Source organism: Suillus discolor (assembly GCF_016758755.1).
Source record: "Suillus discolor strain FC423 chromosome Unknown F5147scaffold_1, whole genome shotgun sequence".
Classification (NCBI taxonomy): Eukaryota; Fungi; Basidiomycota; class Agaricomycetes; order Boletales; family Suillaceae; genus Suillus; species Suillus discolor.
This window is the reverse complement of record NW_024541248.1, coordinates 1,017,419-1,038,926: the sequence shown is the minus strand read 5'-3', so window position 1 is coordinate 1,038,926 and position 21,508 is coordinate 1,017,419. Positions and strand designations below refer to the sequence as shown.

The window sequence follows — 21,508 nt, the reverse complement described above, 5'->3', positions numbered from 1 at the left end:
AACCTAATTTATTGCCGACCTATTCACAATGTATTTGAACAGCGTATTCCATATTATCCCATACACATTGAGTCAAGACGAAACGTAAAGGAAAATCAAACGAGCGACGATAAAAGAATCAAGCAAAAGTAATAAGATAGGCGAACAAAGACGAATCGAATCGACAATACACAAACGATCCAGGGAGTGGCATGGAACAAATCCAATAATTTTGTACGGCAAATCTGAGAAAACTCCGGAAAAGGATATGCGAATCAAAGACATGCATGAGGTCGTCGTGCAGTTCGATCAGGGGAGACTGGGGAACAGCTGGGGAACAGCATAAGGTACGAAAATAATATCAATACTTCCGGGTAGCCAGGGCACGGATTTCATACAGTTCTCGTCGATCAGGCGAACCAAAAGGATCCGTCTGCCGTGACGTTCGCCATCCTTTGATTTCTTGCCTGTGTCTTTCTTCTGCAGCACGACATATTTCCACGAAATTATCAGCCACGTCATAAACAATGGATGCCCTTGAACCACGATCGCTTTCCGACTCGGAATTTGTCCGTATTCGACTGCGTGCTGGACTGGGGGCGGTGATGATGATAGCTGAATTTGTCGAGCAGCTTGTATCTGACATGGCGCCATTGGCGCATCCTTGGCTGGCACGGATTGTGCCTCCCTTAGCTTCCCACGCATCTTCATCGTCCTCGTCATCTGCGAGATCGGCGAAGACATCTGGTTCTTCTTCATCGGGAGGTAATGTTGACACCCAACACATCCGTGTGGGGTCGAAGATCATGTTGCCGACCTTGCGAGCACCGGCGGCAAAGGAACCTACTGGGGATCCAATGGATGACCCGGTGAGGTGTGTAATCAACGCAGGGCGTGTGGAAGTTCCGACGACTGTATCGAAATCACGGAGCACTTGATCATTTCCTTCCCAACGGAGGGTTGTCGGATTCCATTTCATCTCACCCACGACTGTGTTGACGTTCCCATGAACATCAAATTAGGAGTTACTAAGACTATCGTACCTTTTGGTCCGCTTGCACTGCCGAGGTGGCGGATCAGGGTAGGTTTTCTCCTTGTGTGACCAAGTACAGGCGATGAGGCATCTTTCTTCTTCTTTATGGAAATCTCGGTGCCAGAAGCCTTTGAGAACTCAATGCGACCCGTGCGCCTCAAGGTGTTGGTGGCGGGTGCAAGTGCGCCAGAGACATCTATAATAGGAAGATATATGAGGAGGGCGAGCACACAAATACACGTGTTCTTGCCTGGACTAGTGACATCCTTTCTTCCCTTCTTGCGCATCGTACCTGTCTCCTTATCTTTCTCCTTGTCGGAAGATTTTGACAAGTTGGCAACAGACCCACGATTTGTCGCCTTAGGTTGTACCCTAAATCTTCCCTCCTTATCTCGATCCGTCGGGAGGTCATCAAAGGCGTCTAGTTCAGTGCCGTCACCGTATGTGCGTTGTCGCTTTGGTCGGCGCAGAAGTTTAGGAGCTGATGTCGAAGGTACGAGTGGTGTCTGCGTCTGATGAGCACGACTACGTAATGATATTGTTGAAGGAGGGCGAGGTGGTATGGGTGATGTCGCGCGATGTGAAGGCTGAGGTGTAGGGAGGGTAGTGACAGTGGCAGGTCCGGGAAAGACAGAGGACAGGGCAGGTCGCGACTTCATACGCATTGAAGTTGGCATAGTCAAGCGCAGTGCTGCAGGATTTGAAGAAGGGGTGGATGGCCTCGTGGGTGGCACGATAAAGTCGAGGCCGTGGATACGACTGGCTGAGCTCGTGTGTGACTTTGCGCGTGAGGCAGCTGTGGGTGCCTCGTAGCGTGCGAGTTTACCTGATGATGGACCTGCAGTAACAACGATACCAGAGCCTGATGCCTGAGAGGTGCTGCATTCCATTAAGGAAGACAAAGAGGCTTTGCGGGTAAGCCCCTTGCGTTGTGTCGAGGGAGGGGTAGGGGGTTTAAGGCCAGAATGCGACTTTTGTCCTCGGAGACTGCCAGGTTTAGGGGATAAAAAGGTGTTTGTTGGAGGAGGAGGGGCGGCGGAAAGTGCTTCCTTATAAGTGAGAGCACGTGTACACAATGGGCGGGGTGGGGGTGAAGACGAAAGCTTAATGCGCTGTAACTGACGGGCAGATGATATAGGAGGATTGACAGGCGACTTTGCCCTGTCGACCCTCATCCTTGAGGGCGGACGTATGGGCAAGAGTGCGCGAGCAGGAGCGCTTTTGCTACGATTGTAGCGCTGATTCTGCTTTGTGTTGACGAGCCTGCTTGGGCTGAAATCGTCATCATCTTCGATAAGGAGACCCGTTTCAAAGTCATCCTCGGGGTCGGGGCTGGCAACCTTTATACGTGGATCAGTTATCAGGGCCTGTTTCTTGAGTTCGAGCATCTTTTTGAGATGCTTTGCGCCCTGGCTGGACTCGAAGAGGCCGGAGGGAACGACTAATCCCTCAAGCTCGCTCTCGTTTTCATCGCATTCACTTTCTTCTGTTTCGTGTAAGGAAAGGGAGGATACAGAGTTTGATGACGAGGAAGCATCGGCGAGTCCAAGGGAGGAATATGCATCAGAGGATTGAGATGATGAAGTATGATCACCCCATTCCAAGGAGTTCTTCGAAGAGCGATGGCTAAGCGAGAGAGGTGCGAGGGACAATTGTGTGAGGTCTGAAGGAAGTGCGAAGGCAGATTCGATGTCCTCGTCGATGGGAGAAGGAAGGGGCTTGGCAACAGCCATTTGAAGAGCAGCGACCTTTATAGTGGACACACCTTCATCTTCCTCTTCATCTTCTTCCTCCTGACAAGTGAGTGGGGGACGGATTGTGATCATGTTGCCAGAGACAATCCTTGAGAAGTGTGACCTGGCAGCCATGCTAGCGACGACGGCCTTTGCCTTTGCGCCGCCAGTTTTCCCGAGGTCCATTTCAATATCCCAATCCATAGCTTCATCATCATCATCATCATCCTTGTCGGATTCGACGTCGAGAGAACGGATATGGTCGCCATCTGGTAGATCGAAGTCTGCATCTGGCCACTCTTCACGAGCGAGCGGTAGTAAGGGAGCTGGAATGGTGGACATGTTGGATTACAGTATTTGTTGTAAATAAACTATAGAGCCCCGTACGGGGCCGGCGAAGTAGAAGGTCAGTGATGTTTAATGGTAGGGAGCGTAATTGGAGAGAAGGGCGATTAGAAGATATACCGGCCAGATGATTTGGACGGGTGATATTCACATACGCGACGTATGAACGAACAATGGCCTTGGGTGACGATAACTGGTCAGTACCTGGCGTTTAACGAAAACCGACGAAGGCGAGGGAGAATGTTTGTAACTATTTGTCATGCAATGGGGAGTTCTCGTCACAAATAAACCAAAACAATATCAAGGTCTTGGTTTATTTGCACACCGGGAATAGTACACTAGAATTAGCTAGTAAGGCATTAGTAGCCGCCTCTGCCTCGCCTCGTGTTCGATCTCATCCTCGGAACCATCCAGATCTTCGCTATCAGAACCGCTTTCATCTCCGTCAGTCATCCTTTCAACGTATTCATCAACACCTTTCCTCATCCGAATACCCCTTTCCGCCATAATGTCCACGAATCCATCAAGCTCCCGAGCACTAAACATAGAACGCAGTGGCCCAAAAGCCACCATGTATAAATCTGCATATCAATTTTAGCTTATAGTTTGATCAGCATCCCAGTATACTTACCTTTGGCAAGCGGACATTCATTCACTGCTCTGTAAAGCAGTTTCTTCGCCCTTTGCAATTCCTCGACCCGAATCTCAAATTCCAAAATGACACGCCATAAAATAGCGCTTCCCGTCGTCCTGAAAAATAATGTCAACCCATGATAGCCGGAAAAGGATAATTGCACATACCTCTCACTCTCCGCAGCCGCGGTAAGTCCGCTCCTCGTCCGTTCGATCTCACTCTGCCATCGCCCTTTCTCCCATCCAGCAACCCATACTTCTGCGATACGCCGTGAAATGCTCTTTTCCCTTGGGCCTCCATCAGCTGTGCTTTGTCCAAGTTGTGCCCGTACACGACCCCAGATACCATACCCCTTCTCAGCCTCTAGAAACATTCCCAACACCAGGCTATTGTCCGGGTAAGTGTTGACAGCAATCTGCAGTCGATCCCTCAGGACAGTTGGTGGAGTAGGACTTCGTAGCACGACCGAATGATTGTACAATAGTATAAGAGATGCCACCATCATGCTCTCTCTTGATTCAGAGCTCTCATTAACGCTCGGCTGAGAGTCAAATATCTTGAGTGCCCCATCTTGAGATGAGGAGGTAAGCAGCTCGATCAAGGCTCGCAGTTTTATCCAACCCTCTCGGTCCTTCCACTGCTCGTGAGCGCAGCTAATCGTATCATCGAGAGTGCGTTTTACACGAAGAATCATCATGCCACCTGCACCCTCGATGTTGACTGAGCGCTGGATAACACGTAGTACCGCATTCTGGTCACCACTGAGCCATTCCATTTCAGCCCAATCCCACCATAACCGACCAACGAAAGGCTCGGTAGGTGGGTGCTGAGAGGCTACAAGTACCGTTTGATAGACCTTACGGGCATCACCCACCTGCTCGCGCAAGCGCTCAAGACGTGCGTGGGTTGCCCAGTGTGGTAGAGAATCTCGTGCTGTCGATAAAAACGACCGCGAGAGCTTCAGAGCACTAGAGCACCAGCATGAGTGCTATTGGCGCACACATAGAGACACGGATCGCACCTTTTGATATTAAGAGCTGCCTCAAATGCTAATGCATAAATGTCCCACTCATGGTCCTCACTACCGCACCTGAGCTGCTTGAATACAGCTCGTACGAAATCCTGGTCGATCCCTTGCAGATCTACGGCAGTCCACATGCGCCACTTCTCTTGGCCTACCCACTCCAACGGTCCGAGGGTATCGCGACTCCACTCTTTGATCGGACCGAATGAACTAGAAAATTCTCGTTCTCTGCCTATGAGCGTCCCAGCATGAGAGTCAGCGATCAACTGCCGCTGTCCTGCAGTAGCAGGAAAAATCGTGTCCAACCGCGAGAAAGAACAGAGGTAAGTGAATGACCATCGATCATCCCAAGATCCCTGCGATAGCGTTTCCGCAAGGCCAGGAATATGCAAGCCTAGAACAGATAACCAGATTAGGCGGAACGCATTCTTGGCACCTTCTGTGCGGAGGGGCAGTAATAGTGCCTTGATATCTGAAAGCAGAACTGTCGCGTATGGGTCAGACTGGCTCCGTGTATCAACGGAGCGGGCGGGCACACGCGACGTGCAATCGGCGCGCGACTCATCGTAATGCCATTGGACATACGGATCTTTCGATTGGATGTCAACGTCCATCTGGGGAATCGCCTTCAACGGGGAACCAGAGTTCTCAGGTCTACCGCATGAGATCCAATGACCCCAACCTTTCGCTCCAGGCTCCCCGATGCGCGGTACTTCGGACTCCCAAAATTCTTCGAGGGATTCCAGTTGCGATTCAAGGGGAAGTCCGTACAATGGCTGGGGCACCTCGAATATTCTATCGCAAGTGTGAAAATAGCACTCATTCGAAGTGGAATTCCACAGAACTCACAGTTCCGCTTGTGCCTGGAATAAGGCTGTAGTACGTTCATAGTAGCCTGAAACAGACCGATAAGGAATACAGATAATCAACGCGGTAGTAGTTCCGTACCTGCTTGTTGGAATGCGACTGCAACTCGCCATACGACTCGTAGTTTATCAATTTCACAGCTTTCAGAGCTACCGAGAGCGCTTAAGATGCGCATCGCATCCATGATTGACGTGTCAGCTCCACCGGCAGCGGTACGAATGCGCCATTCAAGCCATTCCATCCAAATTTCAATTCCGCCAAGTTTGAGGGCTTCCTCCCACTCGGCCTTGGTTTTACTTTTGTGCCAAACTTCCTCTCCTGCCCTTAGGAGATTCAGGAATAGAATGCGAGATGACCGGTTGTGTGGATGGGAAGCACGAGCACGGGTAAGAATAGCAAGCGTTATCTCTGCCCGAGCTTTGGTCGCGTTTTTCGAGGTGATGGGGATGTTAGACAATGAGTGTCTCACGAGTGACAACCATGTCTCGACTGAAGATGGATCGGCAGCTAACTGCTGCTCGAGTGTCTTCAAAGATAACTGATGTGATGTGAGAATGGGTCCTGACTCATCACCCGAGCTGTCATCTGGAGTAGACGACTGAGAGTCTGAATCAAGGTGTTCTTGCTGCCTGGTTATAGAACGATAGTTTTCGGCAGCTTTGTGACCATGGTCGGAGGGCAGTCGCAAGAAACCGTCAACTTCTTCATATTTGTAACTATCCCCGGATCCAATGATGCGTCGAGACGGGGGTGCTGCCAACAATGTTGTCACGCTCGAGTCGGTCAGGGCGGGTTGCTAGAAACAAGGTCATTCGTGGATACCTTTGACGTAGGACTACGGTACCTTATGCCTCCTTCCTATGTTTATCTCTATACCCTTGCTTCCGCGATAGATAGTCCAGTCCCCATCAAGACCAAGAATACTTCTGCCACCTTGTACATCATTTAGACATCAACCGGGCATCCGAGAGATGACTTACGGTTTACAATATGGTACTTGGGAACATTTCCAGCGTGAATACCGCCGTAGGTAACATTTAGTTGGTCACCTTTCCGATCAGAGAAAAATACTGGGCGAGAATCCCATTGACTTTCTTGAGTATCACTCTCAGCGAGACGTCTATCCTCCTCGGCCTTGATTTTTTCATCATCCGATATACTCACTCCCTTCCATGTATGTTCGTGTTGCCTGGGAAGCACCGGCTCAAGGTCGTGCTTCGCCGTCTTATGCTTTTTGTCTTTTCGAGACTTGTCTGCCAACTTCTTGCTGCCACGTCGGCTGTTATCCTTTTTAACCATGCTATCTTTCTCCCGAGCGTCTGTGGAGCTTTCATTTCGCGTCCGGTCCAGGGTATTCCTACTCGGACCAGGGTCAAGGTCTGGAAACGAGGCGAACGAGGGTGGAAATGACGAAAATGAGGGTGTGGACATTTCGAATGGACCTCAAGGCAGGAGCATCGAACAATTCGGTCGTTGTAGTCGAGTCAGCTGGGCCAATCTTTGTGTCTCGTGGTGTGCAAGGAGCTAGGTACTAATCACGGTGTTCTCAAATTGGTCCCGAACTTGATCTAACCGTTAACATAGATCTGTTTAAGTAAGCTGTGCTTTCGGACATTCCCGATGAGAAATCGAAACTTGCCCCTCACCTCGTTACTCGGAAATCTATTTATTTCACAGTCAATTTCATTGCAAACTGTCACTCTAGCCTCATCTACCCCAAGTAACTTCAATTTTTGCAATGCGTCCCCTCACAGAAGACGAGAGCAAAGCAGTTTTCACAAAACTTGCAAACTACATCGTGCGTATAATTGCCTCTGTTTTGATACCCCTTCTTCACTGACCCTATAAAAATTAGGGAAAGAACCTCATCCACCTCATCGACCGCAAGGATGAGCCATATTGTTTCAGACTGCATAAAGATAGGGTCTACTATGTCTCAGAATCGTCGATGCGCATGAGCATATCGGTCGCTCGGCCAAACTTCGTCAGCGTTGGCACTTGCTTCGGAAAATTCAGTAAAAGTGGCAAGTTCAAGTTGCACATAACAGCGCTTGACCATATTGCACAATATGCAAAATATAAGGTGTGTCCTATGGACTTGCTGCCCTTCTGGTAGTTTCTGTAGCGCAATTATTTACTTTGACGTCCGATAGGTTTGGATCAAACCAAACGGAGAGATGCCGTTCCTGTACGGTAATCATGTTGTGAAGGCGCATCTTGGCCGCATAACAGAAGATACTCCTGAACATCAAGGGGTGGTAGTCTTCAGTATGAATGATGTACCATTAGTACGTACTCTTTTCTGATGCCTTCGGCACAGACTCATCATTTTGGTAGGGCTTTGGCGTCACAGCTCGGTCAACAGTAGATACCCGGAAACTAGACCCAACAGCCATAATTGTCTTTCATCAAGCGTAGGTTCTATCCATCATCACGTTTGCTGTGTCTTACGAAGCATCCTTTCCTAGTGATGTTGGTGAATACCTGAGAGACGAAGTAAGCTCATAAATGCTACATCAAAAGTTTGTCGTTTGTTTACGTTGTTGCCTTAGGAAACCTTGTTTTGATCGCTCAGTTTTCATTTCTCTTTCTTTCTTTTGGTATGGGAGGTTCATGGACCCACACATCTTAGATTAGGCGTTCACATGTCAGTGGTTTTGCAGTGCTTGGCCACGCGTAGACCGCATATCATCTCTTTACTCTGGTAAAAGTATCGTAGTTTCACCTTACGGATGAAAGTTCTGACTATTTATCGAGGTAAAAGCCATATGTACGGATATGATCCTACATATTTATGTTGAGCGCTGAATGCTCGTCGCAAGACGTGAAGTACACCATCGATCGCAGTAACATCATGTACCCAAAATGTCCCGGTAAATGTGCAATGCCGTCTCGAGATCTACGTTCGTTTCGTCCTCGAGGCCTCTCTAGATCATCGTAACAAACAAACGGGAAATATTCAATCGTTTCTAGATCCTCCTCGATGTCATATGCTGAATATAATACCAAGGAGACGTTCTCGAATGTCTGGTCATCACTATCGTAGTCGGAGTCTCCTGGCATCGAATCGATGTGGGCGTGATTCAATCTTCCGAACGATTCATGGCCAGCACATACGGCCATGTCCCGTATATGTCCTGCATCATGTTGCACGTGACTCTGGACCCCTGGAAAACGCCACTCCAAGGTGTCGCGGTGCTGCACCGAGTCGGTAGGGATGACTAGGTGGAGAGGTAACCTTGTAGTTCTGAGCAGCGCCCGATTCAAAAACCTAATGGCTTGGAGTTGCCGAAAGCACTGAGACTTCCATAACACCTGTGTGGCATGCCATGGGCGGGCGGCGCCATTGGGGAGAGGTGCCACGTCACCCAGATATCTATCCACCGCAAAGTCTTGTGCAACAAAGCCCTCCCATACATAGGCGAGGAACAGTGATCTAGAAGAAATCAGTGGACATTTTGCATGCCCAGAAGGGGCTCATGGGCCGACTCAGCTGCGAGTTCCGTCATATGTGGGAATATTGCAAGGTGTTCCAGACAGGCGGCGGTCTATAACCGACTGAACACGTTTCAAGCGCAGAAGAAGTTCAATGGCCCGCTGGATGCGGTTGAGGGGAGCAGTGATGGAAAGTCTTCCAAGTGTTTTCCGTGTGCATCCAAAATTTTGAGGTACTGCGAGACTTGGGATGGTTTGAGTCGCCATTCATACCCGTGAAACAGCGAAGGCAAGGCAGTTTCCACTTCAGAGCGATTGCATTAAGGAAGTCTACAGGCTGCGGTAAGAGGACCACAACACGGTAATCTGACATTCCTGGAGGTGTTCGAGGGTAAAATATCTGACACAATCCTTGTCGTAGATATCAAGGACAAAGACAAGATGGTGAGATTTTTACACTGCGGAAGGCATAGAAGAATTATTGACAAACGCTCCTTCCAACGTCGAGGTGGACTACTTTCGAGGGGTCATACTGGCGTATAGAGAATACCGATAGGTAGCTGACACCCACTTTAGCGATAATTGCGTGGAATTTGAGCTCATCCTCAAGATGCGTTGGAAGTACCGGGACATTACATGGCAAGACACATTGATGTCCATAATCATCTCGCCAAGTCGCGTATTGCACTGCAAAGTACCGAGGAGTACTGCGACTATTCCGATGTGGCGAAGATGGATTTCTCGGTATAACAGAGGGGTGCTGATCTCCTGCCAAAATTTGCAAGCAAGAACTGAAGATCTCTTTGTTCGCTGCACCAGCCCCCAAGCAGACAAAAGGTCCGCAAGCCAAGGATGCATTTAGAAAGACTATCCAATAATATTTCTAGAGGTGGCTGCTTGATTGTCAGTGGCCTGCTACCCTCCGAATCACTAGCATCAGAGTGTTCTCCCTACAAGTCAATCCTATCAATAGCCTGAGCTTGCCCAGGTGGGTAGCGGAAGGTAGACGGACTGGTCACGAGTCTAAGCGGAAGGGCTCGCTCTGAAAGCGGGCGTTGAGAAGTGCTTTGTAAATGATTCGGACAGACTCATTTTATAGGCACGATGACACTACAATAAATATTTCATACATGCTTCAGATCAGTAAACATGATTCTTGAGAAGAAAGAAATGGTATGAAAACATACGGGTTTCTGGACTGTACGGTCACTGGTCGGGGACCGCCTCCAACCTGTGATGGTATATTAGGATGAATGTTTGGAGATGATGGAGGTGCAGCAATTACAGCTGTTTGCAGCCTTCAAAGAGTGACTTGGCACTAAATATTCAAGTTGATTTTGAGTTGATCATAAGGTTTGATTACAATTTCACAACACTTGATGTAATCACACGCAGGTGGTATGCACGTGGCGTACTTTGCAGAGTGTAGCACTACTAACTCGAGGCCCCAAGGTCGTTCATCATCTCCTCATTACCACCATGGTCTCCACTGAGTCGTCATATACTCGCTGGGAAACTCTCAAAGACCAGGAAATTACAGTCAGCGATGTTCAGGACACTCTTGTCCCAGCCAACGATGACCTGTGGGTGGCAGCTGCCTGCGTCGACCGGTTCGTGAGCGACGAAGTAGTTCAACGTTCCCTCATCGACCTTGGAATCAATCGAACGAGCGCAGCAGTGCAGAGGTGCAAAGAGGTCCTTCTCCTACCCTCTAGGGCTTCTGGAAGTTCTGACGCTGTAAATGAGCCTAAAGAACTGCTTAGCGCGTACTTCACTGACACACCTGAAGATGCTCAACTGTGTCTCATTCGGACTGCTCTACTTGCACGCCTCGACAGATTGAATTCCTTCGCCGAGATCTATAAGGAACTTCTGGCGAAGAAGAGAGACGAAGAAGACAATTCAGGGATTGATGAAGAATGGGAAGATGACCCTTGGAAAGAGGAAGTGGAAGCTTCCATCATTGCTCACGCAGCAACTCCTGTTCAACCTCCTATACCGCTACAGGACTTTTTGACAGAGGACATTTTGGATATGGCATGCTTCTATGCATCGCAGGAGTGTTTCGGCGCTGTACGAACACTTCTAACGTATCACCGCTCGTGTCTGTGGCCGTCCCGCTTCACCATTCTGGAAAGCATACCGTGTCACTCTAACCCTTCCGACTACTGTGACGTTCTTCCAGCTTATGATATGACCACAGACAAAGAGCTCGCAAGCCCGTTACACAAATGGCGGACGGAAGAAGATTGGGTAGAGTCAACAGAGGTTCAAGCGGCTCTTGCACAAATGAAGTTCTCAGCTGAATTCGAAGCTCTGCATCCCTCTCCAGCCAACGTTACTTCCCAAGAAAGTCAGCTGCTGTCTGCACAACAATTGACTAGTTGGTACCGGAGACGCGTCGACCAGGTCATATCATCGACAGGGATGCTAGACATAGCACTTTCCCTTGTGCAGCACGGTGGCTCGCTAGGCATCCCAGACCTTGATGAGCTAGGAGAAGATCTGAGCTTGATGACCCGGTTGGTTTACGACATTCCTCGGGCGTGGGTTCAAGATGATGAGGATTGGACTTTAGCGCGCTGGCGAAACATGGAACCGTCCCAAGTCGTGGGTGCATACCTAGCTCATTCAACAACAGACACCGTAGCTAAGGATATCTCGCGGTTAATCATGCCCTATCTCTTCGTCTTGGAGTCGCGGTCGGAACGAGCTGGTCAGCCTGACCCAGACCTTCCTGACCGTCTTCTTCATAATTACATTCTTGGTGCACCGTTGGATATCGTCGCGGCAGTCATTGAAGCCTCCAAACCGACATTACTTCCACCACAAAGGGTCATCAAGAACGATGAGGACGCTGTACGGCTTGCTCTGGCTTGCCTTTACGGCAACAACAGCCTCACCGAGTGGGTCACAATGAGCCGAATTTTTGAGTGCCTTCCCGCATGGGACATTGGCCCAAGTCCCGAAGACCAAGCAGATGAAGCAGACGCTACGATCGTTTCTCTTGGGGAATTCGTGACGCCATCCACAGCGCACCCTCAATGTAGCCCTACAGATCTACTTTTTTTCTTCAAGCCTCTTCCAGTCGCCTCGCTTTCGCGCGCGCTCGATATTCTTGACGTCCATCTTGAATCCGGAGAGATATTTGCGCGGTGGAACGTTCCCGCACCATTACGCTGGTTTCTCCAGAGCGCAGGCAATGCCACAGAACAGCGTGCTTGGGCCAACAGGATGGCGCGTCGCACTGGTACCACCGCCGACAAGCTCGGCGAGATGGAGGACTGGGAATGGTTGCTTGATGACATGCTAAAACTTTGTGGGAGGAATGAATCTGGTGTACCAAGTGCCTTTGGACTTTTGACGGAAGAAGAGGTGTCATCCATATTTTTCAGCGGGCTTCTGAGCTCTGGTCGTGAGTAAACCAGCTTTTGGTCTTGACTCGATGCTCAACCGTCAATCAGGATTTGATATCGCCAAAGACCTTATTCATTCCAAGCACAGCAAGCTAGCCCTTAAATCCTCCAAAATTGAAGATCTCTGCCTTGCCGCGTCTCGCGAGTTTTATGATAACGCAAGCTCCGCTAATTACAAAGTTGGCGACATGAAGCTTGCCTATGACTGGTGAGCCCTCATAATACCGGAGGATACCAGGTACTCATATACTCCCTTTAGCTTGGACGTTCCTGCGCCATCTCAACAGTTAACAAAGGAGCGAGATTTCATCGAGGCCACATCCCGCCTCTCTTCATTCAATGTCATGTCTCGACCAGGAATTCCCATTTTACCCATTGAGATACGACTCACCAAAGACCGCCTGTCCCTAATCTCCCGGGTCCTTTCGAGCAATGCAGACGCCTATAAGCATACACAAGTAATGCTCGACCTCCTTCACAAACTCGGGTTCCGAGGCGACGTTGTTGCAGAGGTGAAAACTCTCGCAATGATATCTGACGCCGCATTACAAGCGGAGGATTTTACGCGGGCTTTTGATACGAACCAAAAGATGATCGACGTAGTGTTCAAGCTTCGCTCAGCTATTGCATTATCAGGGTCAGAGGACCCACGACTCCAGGAGGCCAGCGAAGTTTGCTGGCTCGCCTGCTTCCAGCTCGGGCGGCACCCAGAATTCCCGGACGTTGAACAGAAGCTCACGCTTATGGGTCGTGCGCTGGAGCTGTGCCCGGCAGACAAACTGAACGATATTTTGATTCCTTGGCGGCGAATGGAACAAGAGGATTTGGAGGTGCGCAAGGAACGGCTTGCTGATCATTCCCCTCGTCCGAAACCTGCCACTACAAAACCTGTCTCTTCCCTTCAATCACGCTTAAAAAATCTCCACGTTCCCACAACTCCCCTTCTTAATGCCGAGGATGCGGCTGCCCTCGCTGGTCGAGCCTTCAGCCGCGTGGCATCTAATTTCCCCTTCAGAGTTGGTGGACGCGAGCGTTCGGAGAGTCGCGAGGGTCAAGCCAGGTCGGGAAGTCGAGACGAAAGCCACCGCAGGCTGGATGGTGAAGACGTCTCCCAACAAGCAAGTCGAGTGCTTCAACGAGGCCTTGGCTGGCTGTTGGGGGCAGACGACGAGAGCTGAGCTGGTCGAACTCTTATATACATGCATAGGACTTTTGGACAGCTAGACTGTTTCTATATATCACATACATCTGCTTGCGAGAAAACATAACTAACAGTATACAGTACTCAAAGAGATATGCCGATTGAGAGGTATGTGTGAACCGGACAGAAAAGTAGGAACAAATCAAAGGTATCAACAATGAACGACAACGGGGAAGGCGCCAGAAAGAATGTGGTAAGTTACTGATAAGTTTATAAGATGAATAGAATTATACCTAATTAGCGACGGGGGAGGAAAAACAAGAAGTTATACATAAAGACAAGAGCTAGATGGATGGTGTAAGCCCAGATATCAAAACGCACACAATCGACTGATTAGCAGTCATATTTAATGTGGCCCAAACAAGAAATAATGAGTGACGAGTACCATGATAGCGATCCAACCTTCCTAGATAAGTGAATGGGGTAGTCGTGGTAATTGGCAGACATCAGCCTAGATCCTGCTAACGAAGCGAGTGGTATCGCCCGTGCGTCCTCTAGGTCTGTCGACAACACCAATTTTCTTCGTTCCTGCATTAGAAGCTTCACGCTCCTTTCTGAGACCACCCCTACCGCAGTGTTCGCAATATCCTTTGTCTTCATTCACAGCATGGAGGTCCTCGATTTCAGCTTGCAGGTGCTTCACCTGACCTTGCAGTTCCCAGATCTGGCGTTGCCAGGCCGTCTTCGACGCTATCATCTGCTCTTGCAAAGTCTTGATTACGAGGGACTGTTCCACTGGCGATGATTTATCATCGCTGGGTCGCGACAATCCAGGAGTGAAGGGCGAGAGCGCTGCCACTGAACTGATCGTAGATGTCGGCGTGTCAAGTTCGAGTTCTGGCGCATGCTCTACCTCTGGCATGGCAACAATGTCTGCAAATTGAGAGCTAAACGTCGTAGACATTGGACGTAGTTTGAGAGCTTGAAAGTCAATGGCCCCAAGCTGAGGACGTCCAGGTGTTTTGTTCCCAGACTGGGGTGACTGAGCCGGGTCTGTGGGTCGAGGTTCAGCGCAGAGCGGCGAGTGATTTGATGCACCAGTGGATATGTACAACGAGGGTGGGACGCGCTTCAGCGAAGGTGAGGACAACTTTGGGGAAAGCTCCTGTTCGGCATCCGATGAAGACTCGTTGAGGGCAGTGCTGCTCCCGGCATCTGAGCTTAAGGACGACAAGCGAGGTGGGATTGTCGGAAGCGACGATTTGCTACCTTCGTTCCCTCCGTGAGGGTAGTCTGAGTAAACACCATGCAAAGGCGGAACTGGGGGCGGCGGACTCCTCCCCTTGTCGCGACATTTCTCCCGCTCACGCCCGTTAAAGAGTCTCATAAACCCGCTCTTCTTGTGCTTCAGGGTTTGTCCGCTGGAATTAGCGACTTCGGGTTCTGAACCCCTTCGCTCAGGCTTACTATGGAAAGATGCCGCAACAACTGAATGAAGGACACCTTTGGCACGAGCGCCAGCACTAGTGGAGCGAGCACGAACCCGTTTGAAGTTGCCAGTAGCAGAAGTCTCAGTACTCGCTATACTGGCAGAGTCGTCTGGCTCAGGAAAAGGGACGCGTGAAGTAGTCTCATGGACCTGAGAGGGGGACGAAACTATGGCATTGGCGGTAGCACTGCGGGTCCTTTCTCTCGCTTGTGCCTCCTGCAGCGATATCAAAGTGACAGTTGGAGAGGGATAAGCATTCCAACCTGGAACACCTTCAATTACGGGTGGGGGGTGAAAAGACGGTAAGTTGGTGCTCTGGTCGCATTGCGCGGAATTGAGGTCGTTGGAGTGGAGGACTGTGATGGGAGGAGAAATATCTTTGCCATGAACGCGCATGCCTGTGGAAGGGACGTGATCTCGTGATGGTATGGATGAGGCAGAGGTGTCTGGTGTTATAGTGGATGAGAAAGCACCGGACCGCGAACTTAGTGAGTCAATTACGGTGGCAGCCGAATCGCTTCGCGAGACATGTCCAAAGGTAGAACGGAACTGAGCAGGTCTAGGAGGGGTATAAGAAGCCACCAAATCAGGGTTGGCATAGGGATGTACGAAGTCCTCGTGAGACAGACGGCATTGGGAAGTATGAAACGACGAGACAGTATCACTACGTTCGTGACCTCGTGAAACCTCCGAAACTGGAGAGTATGGTCCGGGTGTATCTTGTGTGGAGGACGACGGCCGAGAAATATGTCCCATTTCTCGCAAGGAGCTAGTGGCAGACTGAGTTTCTTCTGACGTGTGTTCGTCATAGTGAGTTGTGGGTGGATAGTTTGTAGTGCGGGGAAGAGAAAAATTGTGGCGATTTCTTAGCGAAGGGGCAGGAAACCGTTGAGAGGTGGGAACAGTCAAAGAGGAGGTCGAGAATGATTCCTGGGCCAGGGTGCTGAACGTTGGGGGTCAAAACCTCACACAGTAAGAGAGATAAACACGTACTATAAGGCACCTCGCGAGTTAGAATGATTACCCGCAATAATTTCAAAAGAACCATTGGACTGAAACTGAGAACGGCTTGACTCGGCGCTGGGTCTGGCGGAGGAACTCTTGCCAAAGTGCCGCATGAGATCAGCCTTCGTAGTCTTAGTTTTGACTTTCTTGCCAAACGCGGTGGACATGGCACTATGATCCGAGTCGTTCTCGTCAATGGTGTCTTCTCCAGTTTCCCAAGGAGCTCGAGAGTGAAACCGTATCTTTGGGCCCTGAACACTTATCCTATGGGAGGAATCATCATCTTCGTCGTCATTCTCCGTGTCGTCGGTTGCATCTGCGGAGTTAATTAAAACACTCGCAACGTCCTCATCATCAAGGTCCAAGCTACTCGCTGCATGATCATCAAGGTAGTCGGAGTTGGACACGGATAGCCGACGCTGGCTGGAGGTGTCTGGTCCATCATAACAATATGAACTAATATTCGGTTCGATATCCCTGCCGTCTGGAGAGAAGTAAGCGTGACTGTAGACTGATGGGGAATCGGGAAATTCGGATATTGAGGAAAAATGAGTGTGATGAGGAGCATAGGAGCGGGCGCTTCGAAGGTCGTCTTGAGGGTCCCATGGAGAATGGACGGACCTCAACATGACCGCAGAACTTGGTCCAAGGTAAGATATGCTTCCGACTTGGTTCTAACACATTATGGAATATAAATAATCCCACGTATAAAAAACAAAGTCTTTCGGTTCACAAAATTAATTTTATTAAACTATCCTCCGATGGTACGTACAGGGCCTCGATCGGTACGCGAGAGTACGCATCAACCAACAAAAAAACATAAGTAACTTCGAGATCACCGTGAACAATTCACCTTGGAGACTCTTCATTAAATTAACTTACGTAAACATTATCTACCATCCTAATATGGACATCAACACCTTCATCAAACCACAATGGAGCTCGTCCCTCTCACTTCCTCATCACATGGGCGTGTCTCTGGGAAATCATGGAAGGCACAAAAATCAGCGACCTTGTACGTACCATACTTCACTCAATCTGGACAAAACATCATTCCCCAACTAGTCGAACGCAATGTTCTGTCGGACACAGGTCCAACTTTGAGGAACGAATGAAGAAGACTACAAAAACCAACGCTGCAAAGAAGTTGGAAACCGAGCTCAAAAATGAGAAAAATGCTGAGAAGCAACGGTGAGTGACAATTTCTGCATCGTGTTGGGGATCACATCTAATCCTGTGGCGTAGGAGACGAGAAATCACCCTCGAGAGGAAAAACGCAGCAGAGGAGCGGCGCAGACTGGAAGAAGATAAAGCAAAGGTACATCCAGGTTCTGTATCCGCATTTCAAGACTAATTGTAACCAAGATGGGAGCTAGAAAAACCGCGAGGCTACGACGAAAAGCAGGACGCACAAAAAAAATTCATGGTTAACCACTGCTAGAGATATTGTATTAGAGCATGCTATGTCCATACAATGTACCGTCCCTACAGCGCCCAGGTCGTGTCCAATTCACCTGGTTTCACGAATGGCTTATCCAACCCTGCAACCACACTCTCGCATAGCGGACAGCTGCTCGCGAGAACGTCGTCCAGCTCGGCCCGTAACTTCTCTACCTTCTTCTCAATGTCTTTATCCACCCCAACCTTTTTCCCCCCACTCATACCCGGTATCCACCCCGGTGCAGATACAACCGAAGCCAGCGCATCTGGAACAATAAGATCTCTCAGGCGGTCTCCAGCAGAAAGTAGATTTCGTCCGAGGAGATTCGCTGCCTTGCTACCATTCTGCACAGGATTTCCAAAGCTAGCAGACAGGAGTGTGCGCTGTTGAGCTGCCTGGCGCGAATGCCCGTTTGGCGTGACAGAGACTGCATTATCAAGATTGGTTTTTTGACCTCCCTTCACCAGCTCGGTCTGCAGAGTAATGATCCGCCGGAGCGCATGTGTAGGAAGATATTCTTTTGCCTTGACGACCGTGCGATTCAGTACAATCTTTTTCTCTTTAATAGCAAGAGTAAACATACCAATCCGATCAGACAATCTGCATGGAAGGTGTGCTGGCAGGGGAAGACGTAGAACTGCCTCGTTAACAAAGGCTGCGAACAAACGGAGCACCTTTCCCCCGCATCGATAGTTACGAAACGATTCTTCAACTCAGCGATGTCCTGCTTGATAGACTCCGCAGTACGAGTCGCATCGTCCATCTCTCGTTTCAAGTCATCGATGTGGGCCGAGTAACCTTCCAAAGCATGCGCGATTTCCTCCTTGAAGTCGTCAATGACGACGAAATCAGGGAAGAAGGGCAAAATATCCTCAATCTTCAGTATATTCGTGTTCTCCAAGAATTGCATTGCGCTACACAGACTCATGAGCAGGAAGGCCCACTGACGAAGATCTCACTTACGTTTTAATGTCCTGTTTATCCTGCACCACGTATCGCGCAATCTTGAGCCAAAGCTTCTTCTGCAACGGTGCGTCGTCCTCCGGTTTGTTGGCATTTTCCTTTGCAAGCTCCAAGTCACCCTTCTCCAAGGCCAGGTCCACGCTATTTTCCCAAAGACCCATTTGCGAATAAATGTGGACGCATGATTGGATGCGCCCCGTTCTTTTGCACACTCGAAGAGCGTAGTCGAGGTCATAGTATGGTTTGCCTGTCATCGGATCCGAGGGCGCAGAGGTCAAGAAATTTAGCAATGGGCCATCCTCTTCTGAAGAACGAGGTAGCCGAGTCGCAAGGAATGTCACGAGAAGGTTATGAACCATCGGTGACTTGTCACCCTGCTCAAACACCACGTAACTGAGGTACCGCACAGCGTGGTCGGGAGACAGCGGGTCGCGAGGGAGATGCTGCAGCTGCAGTAGGGAAGGAATGAGGCGCAAGGGATCCAAAGACGGTTGTTTTAACCAGGATTCAATCATCTCTTTTGGTGCTTGCCTGGTCAGCACGGTACCGAAGCGGTAGTATAACTCAGGGTTCGTCTTCCTCCAGTTAGTCAGGGACATTGCGGTGCACAAGTATAATGCTTACCTGGCGGTTGAGTACATCAATGGCCTTGGTCCACTGTTCTTCTAATATCCAGTGTGCAATAACGCGTTCGAAGTCACCGACCGCTGTAGCGTAGTGTAGGAACATGTCAGTCCGCCCATGACCTTGAATCAATTCATAAACAACATTTTTGTCTAGATTACTCTGGGGAAGATATGTTCAAGTGAGTAAATCATGTATAGAATGGTGTACCTTATATGTATCGAAGAATTGTCGTAGGTCGTCTTCGAGTATCGCACGCTGAGTTTGCAGGTTTTCGGCATCGCTAGTCACCAATTCAGAAGCACATAGGTTGTCCAGCTCATTACATCTGCTCAGATAGAATTCGACGAGCCATGTTGCCAACATCATCCGCTGAGTCAAGTCCTACCATGGAAAGACAGTGAGGGCCCAATTGCTGGATATCGCAGAGGGAAAACTCACCGACTTCCGTGTCCGCTCGAGTCTTGAAATCAAGTACGAGCGCAGTGCATCCCGTTCGCCAGCATCCAAGAACTTTAATGCAACTTCCTCGAATGGCGCAGAACACTGAGAATAGCACTGTGCAGCCTGGAAATAACGACCCTCATCAAAGAATGCATGGGCTTGAGCGGACAGGATGCTATCTCGCTGGCCCGCCGTCTGCACTCAACTAATCAGTCAGCATCCAGTGAAGGTAACCTATGTAATATTACCGACCTTTGCATACCGAAGTGCGATGTCAAACTTCTGCTGAGCCAGATATATCTGCCAGACGTCCCGATTCTCATTGCCAACGATAAGCTCGAAAATGGATTGATCCGTGTAAGCCCAATATGTTTTTCGAACTGGGTCAGCAGCAAGTCCTCGTACGACTTCATTTGGCCTCTAAGTCAACCCTCAGCAACAATGTGACCTGCGTTGATATGTATGACCTACCAACGGTATGGCATCCTCATAAGTCTGCTTTCCATTCAAGGTGGAGATACCAACAATGCGGTCCCTGTATAGCAAGATGAAGTGGAACTCCGTCAGGGAAATCGAGACTGGGACTTCTGGGGGTGACTGAGAGGTATCAGGGGATGTGCCGGGGAAGAAAGATGGGTATGGATGGAGTTGTGTTGAATCGATGTGGTCGTCAGAATTCGGGTCGAAATTGAGCGTCCCGTGATAGATACCAGGGGCTACGAACGTTCGCATTAGGTGAAGGAAATCATAAACACAAAGAAACACACCAGTCATCCAAGCAAGATTCTTCGGGAGGGAGAGTGCTTGGTCTGAGTTAGGGGTGTAGAAATGAAGTTCGGAATACTGCAGGTTTCCAGGTAGTTCGGATATTTCTTATTCATGTCAGGGAAGAGCTATGCTGCTAAGCACCCAATACTCACTCGGCGTAGTTTCCCGATATGCGGCGAACAAGGAAGAGAAAACACGACCACCCTCCTCAGACCGCCGATCTGGTGAGCCTGCAAATTGATATATTCGTGAAGGAGTCGTAACGATAACCAGGGCATTCCGCAGATCAGAGGGGGGAAATAGGTCAAACTTGATCCCGGTGACTGGATACTTTTCAGGGAGGGTAAACAGAAGTTGCAAGTACCGTTCCTGTGATTTGAAGAAATCCTCGCCAGCATCTAACACAGCTTCGAATATACCGCCATTCCGCGTGCCGATCAAAAATTCTCTTGTTGACATGGAGTGGGTGGATGCCAATAACGCAGCCTTATTCCACGCAACGCTCTCGATGACCATCTTGAACGACTTGAGTTGCCTAGGCTTCTTCCAGCCACGGTATAAATACCAGTTCTCGCCTTGAGTGGAAGTGATGATAAGATGGCGGCCTGATGGGTCCAGGAAGATCTTGTGTATAGTCAATTCGGTCGCTTTTCGTGGGATGGGGATCGTAACGACATGCTCTGCATGAGAGAGCTCGATGAGAACTATGGTATTTGACGCTAATGCCATGGCAAGAACATCTGAGGAGACTGCCAAAGACACGAGAGGAGATGGAAGCGTATATTGGACACGTCCGAGGTCGAATAATGGTGTGTTGGCCGTAACTGGGCTCGGTAATGGAGCATCCTTTGAAGATTCAGTGAATGAATTCTTCTGATATTTGTTCACACACCAAGGCTCCAGTATGTTCTAATTCGGCCTGAATTTCGCTGTCATAAGGCGACGGCTCGTAACCCTCGTACTGGACTTGTGGAAGAGGCGCAGTGCCACGAGAATGACCTGCTGTTGGAGCAGCGTGCTCGACAACTACGTGTATCGTTAGCAAATGACGGCAAAACATAACCGCGAGACATTACAATCGTCGAACATGGCACAGATGGCAAACTGTGGCTTCGGTGGTGACTTGTATAAATTGTTTCAAGTTACAGCACTCAGTCTTATTATACT

At 49.4% G+C, this 21,508-nt stretch overlaps 8 protein-coding genes across 8 annotated transcripts; 3 read left to right on the top strand and 5 right to left on the bottom strand.

Annotated features, from left to right (window-relative positions):
• Position 1: 1 nt before the first annotated feature.
• Positions 2-3,320, bottom strand: F5147DRAFT_8000 (uncharacterized protein). The gene is made up of 3 exons (XM_041443249.1): positions 1,269-3,320; positions 1,023-1,208; positions 2-969 (listed from the first exon to the last, which is right to left on the bottom strand). The coding sequence occupies exons 1-3, from the start codon at positions 3,085-3,087 to the stop codon at positions 341-343; spliced, it is 2,634 nt and encodes an 877-aa protein (XP_041300121.1). The 5' UTR covers positions 3,088-3,320; the 3' UTR covers positions 2-340.
• A 1-nt stretch (position 3,321) lies between these two features.
• F5147DRAFT_7896 (NRDE-2, necessary for RNA interference-domain-containing protein) lies at positions 3,322-7,143 on the bottom strand. The gene is made up of 8 exons (XM_041443025.1): positions 6,596-7,143; positions 6,460-6,548; positions 5,697-6,411; positions 5,598-5,643; positions 4,746-5,543; positions 3,892-4,692; positions 3,722-3,840; positions 3,322-3,671 (listed from the first exon to the last, which is right to left on the bottom strand). Exons 1-8 carry the CDS (start codon positions 7,044-7,046, stop codon positions 3,439-3,441), a joined length of 3,252 nt encoding a protein of 1,083 aa, XP_041300120.1. The 5' UTR covers positions 7,047-7,143; the 3' UTR covers positions 3,322-3,438.
• A 100-nt stretch (positions 7,144-7,243) lies between these two features.
• F5147DRAFT_663121 (uncharacterized protein) lies at positions 7,244-8,319 on the top strand. Its single transcript, XM_041434853.1, has 6 exons — positions 7,244-7,413; positions 7,471-7,698; positions 7,769-7,903; positions 7,953-8,029; positions 8,084-8,111; positions 8,168-8,319. Exons 1-6 carry the CDS (start codon positions 7,354-7,356, stop codon positions 8,180-8,182), a joined length of 543 nt encoding a protein of 180 aa, XP_041300119.1. The 5' UTR covers positions 7,244-7,353; the 3' UTR covers positions 8,183-8,319.
• Positions 8,320-9,398: 1,079 nt separating this feature from the next.
• F5147DRAFT_7843 (uncharacterized protein) lies at positions 9,399-10,041 on the bottom strand. The gene has a single exon (XM_041442851.1). It carries the CDS (start codon positions 9,906-9,908, stop codon positions 9,564-9,566), a length of 345 nt encoding a protein of 114 aa, XP_041300118.1. The 5' UTR covers positions 9,909-10,041; the 3' UTR covers positions 9,399-9,563.
• A 392-nt stretch (positions 10,042-10,433) lies between these two features.
• F5147DRAFT_7814 (secretory pathway protein Sec39-domain-containing protein) lies at positions 10,434-13,881 on the top strand. Its single transcript, XM_041442633.1, has 3 exons — positions 10,434-12,465; positions 12,515-12,674; positions 12,726-13,881. Exons 1-3 carry the CDS (start codon positions 10,530-10,532, stop codon positions 13,642-13,644), a joined length of 3,015 nt encoding a protein of 1,004 aa, XP_041300117.1. The 5' UTR covers positions 10,434-10,529; the 3' UTR covers positions 13,645-13,881.
• Positions 13,882-16,776, bottom strand: F5147DRAFT_7810 (uncharacterized protein). Its single transcript, XM_041442550.1, has 2 exons — positions 16,090-16,776; positions 13,882-16,039 (listed from the first exon to the last, which is right to left on the bottom strand). The coding sequence occupies exons 1-2, from the start codon at positions 16,728-16,730 to the stop codon at positions 14,119-14,121; spliced, it is 2,562 nt and encodes an 853-aa protein (XP_041300116.1). The 5' UTR covers positions 16,731-16,776; the 3' UTR covers positions 13,882-14,118.
• Positions 16,777-17,036: 260 nt separating this feature from the next.
• F5147DRAFT_766633 (uncharacterized protein) lies at positions 17,037-17,455 on the top strand (the record flags this gene model as incomplete). Its single annotated transcript, XM_041440791.1, has 3 exons — positions 17,037-17,116; positions 17,167-17,292; positions 17,347-17,455. 3 exons carry the CDS (start codon positions 17,037-17,039, stop codon positions 17,453-17,455), a joined length of 315 nt encoding a protein of 104 aa, XP_041300115.1.
• On the bottom strand, positions 17,167-21,498 carry F5147DRAFT_663100 (Pep3/Vps18/deep orange family-domain-containing protein). The gene is made up of 13 exons (XM_041434852.1): positions 21,418-21,498; positions 21,234-21,367; positions 20,494-21,187; positions 20,341-20,445; positions 20,045-20,289; positions 19,826-19,993; positions 19,571-19,768; positions 19,340-19,513; positions 19,130-19,291; positions 18,506-19,080; positions 18,126-18,456; positions 17,348-18,066; positions 17,167-17,293 (listed from the first exon to the last, which is right to left on the bottom strand). Exons 1-12 carry the CDS (start codon positions 21,428-21,430, stop codon positions 17,587-17,589), a joined length of 3,279 nt encoding a protein of 1,092 aa, XP_041300114.1. The 5' UTR covers positions 21,431-21,498; the 3' UTR covers positions 17,167-17,293; positions 17,348-17,586.
• Between the last annotated feature and the right edge of the window lie 10 nt (positions 21,499-21,508).

Coding starts and splice junctions, on each gene's coding strand:
- F5147DRAFT_8000 (XM_041443249.1), bottom strand. CDS start 3,087: ATGTCCACCATTCCAGCTCCCTTACTACCGCTCGCTCGTGAAGAGTGG. Junction 1,209..1,268: donor GGGAAGAAAGGATGTCACTA/GTCCAGGCAAGA, acceptor TTCCTATTATAG/ATGTCTCTGGCGCACTTGCA. Junction 970..1,022: donor CAGTGCAAGCGGACCAAAAG/GTACGATAGTCT, acceptor ACGTCAACACAG/TCGTGGGTGAGATGAAATGG.
- F5147DRAFT_7896 (XM_041443025.1), bottom strand. CDS start 7,046: ATGTCCACACCCTCATTTTCGTCATTTCCACCCTCGTTCGCCTCGTTT. Junction 6,549..6,595: donor CAAGTACCATATTGTAAACC/GTAAGTCATCTC, acceptor ATGATGTACAAG/GTGGCAGAAGTATTCTTGGT. Junction 6,412..6,459: donor ACATAGGAAGGAGGCATAAG/GTACCGTAGTCC, acceptor CCTTGTTTCTAG/CAACCCGCCCTGACCGACTC.
- F5147DRAFT_663121 (XM_041434853.1), top strand. CDS start 7,354: ATGCGTCCCCTCACAGAAGACGAGAGCAAAGCAGTTTTCACAAAACTT. Junction 7,904..7,952: donor GTATGAATGATGTACCATTA/GTACGTACTCTT, acceptor TCATTTTGGTAG/GGCTTTGGCGTCACAGCTCG. Junction 8,030..8,083: donor ATAATTGTCTTTCATCAAGC/GTAGGTTCTATC, acceptor ATCCTTTCCTAG/TGATGTTGGTGAATACCTGA.
- F5147DRAFT_7843 (XM_041442851.1), bottom strand. CDS start 9,908: ATGCATCCTTGGCTTGCGGACCTTTTGTCTGCTTGGGGGCTGGTGCAG.
- F5147DRAFT_7814 (XM_041442633.1), top strand. CDS start 10,530: ATGGTCTCCACTGAGTCGTCATATACTCGCTGGGAAACTCTCAAAGAC. Junction 12,466..12,514: donor CGGGCTTCTGAGCTCTGGTC/GTGAGTAAACCA, acceptor ACCGTCAATCAG/GATTTGATATCGCCAAAGAC. Junction 12,675..12,725: donor ATGAAGCTTGCCTATGACTG/GTGAGCCCTCAT, acceptor TACTCCCTTTAG/CTTGGACGTTCCTGCGCCAT.
- F5147DRAFT_7810 (XM_041442550.1), bottom strand. CDS start 16,730: ATGTTGAGGTCCGTCCATTCTCCATGGGACCCTCAAGACGACCTTCGA. Junction 16,040..16,089: donor AACTCGCGAGGTGCCTTATA/GTACGTGTTTAT, acceptor CCCAACGTTCAG/CACCCTGGCCCAGGAATCAT.
- F5147DRAFT_663100 (XM_041434852.1), bottom strand. Junction 20,290..20,340: donor GAATCTTGCTTGGATGACTG/GTGTGTTTCTTT, acceptor GAACGTTCGTAG/CCCCTGGTATCTATCACGGG. Junction 19,514..19,570: donor TCGAGCGGACACGGAAGTCG/GTGAGTTTTCCC, acceptor TTTCCATGGTAG/GACTTGACTCAGCGGATGAT.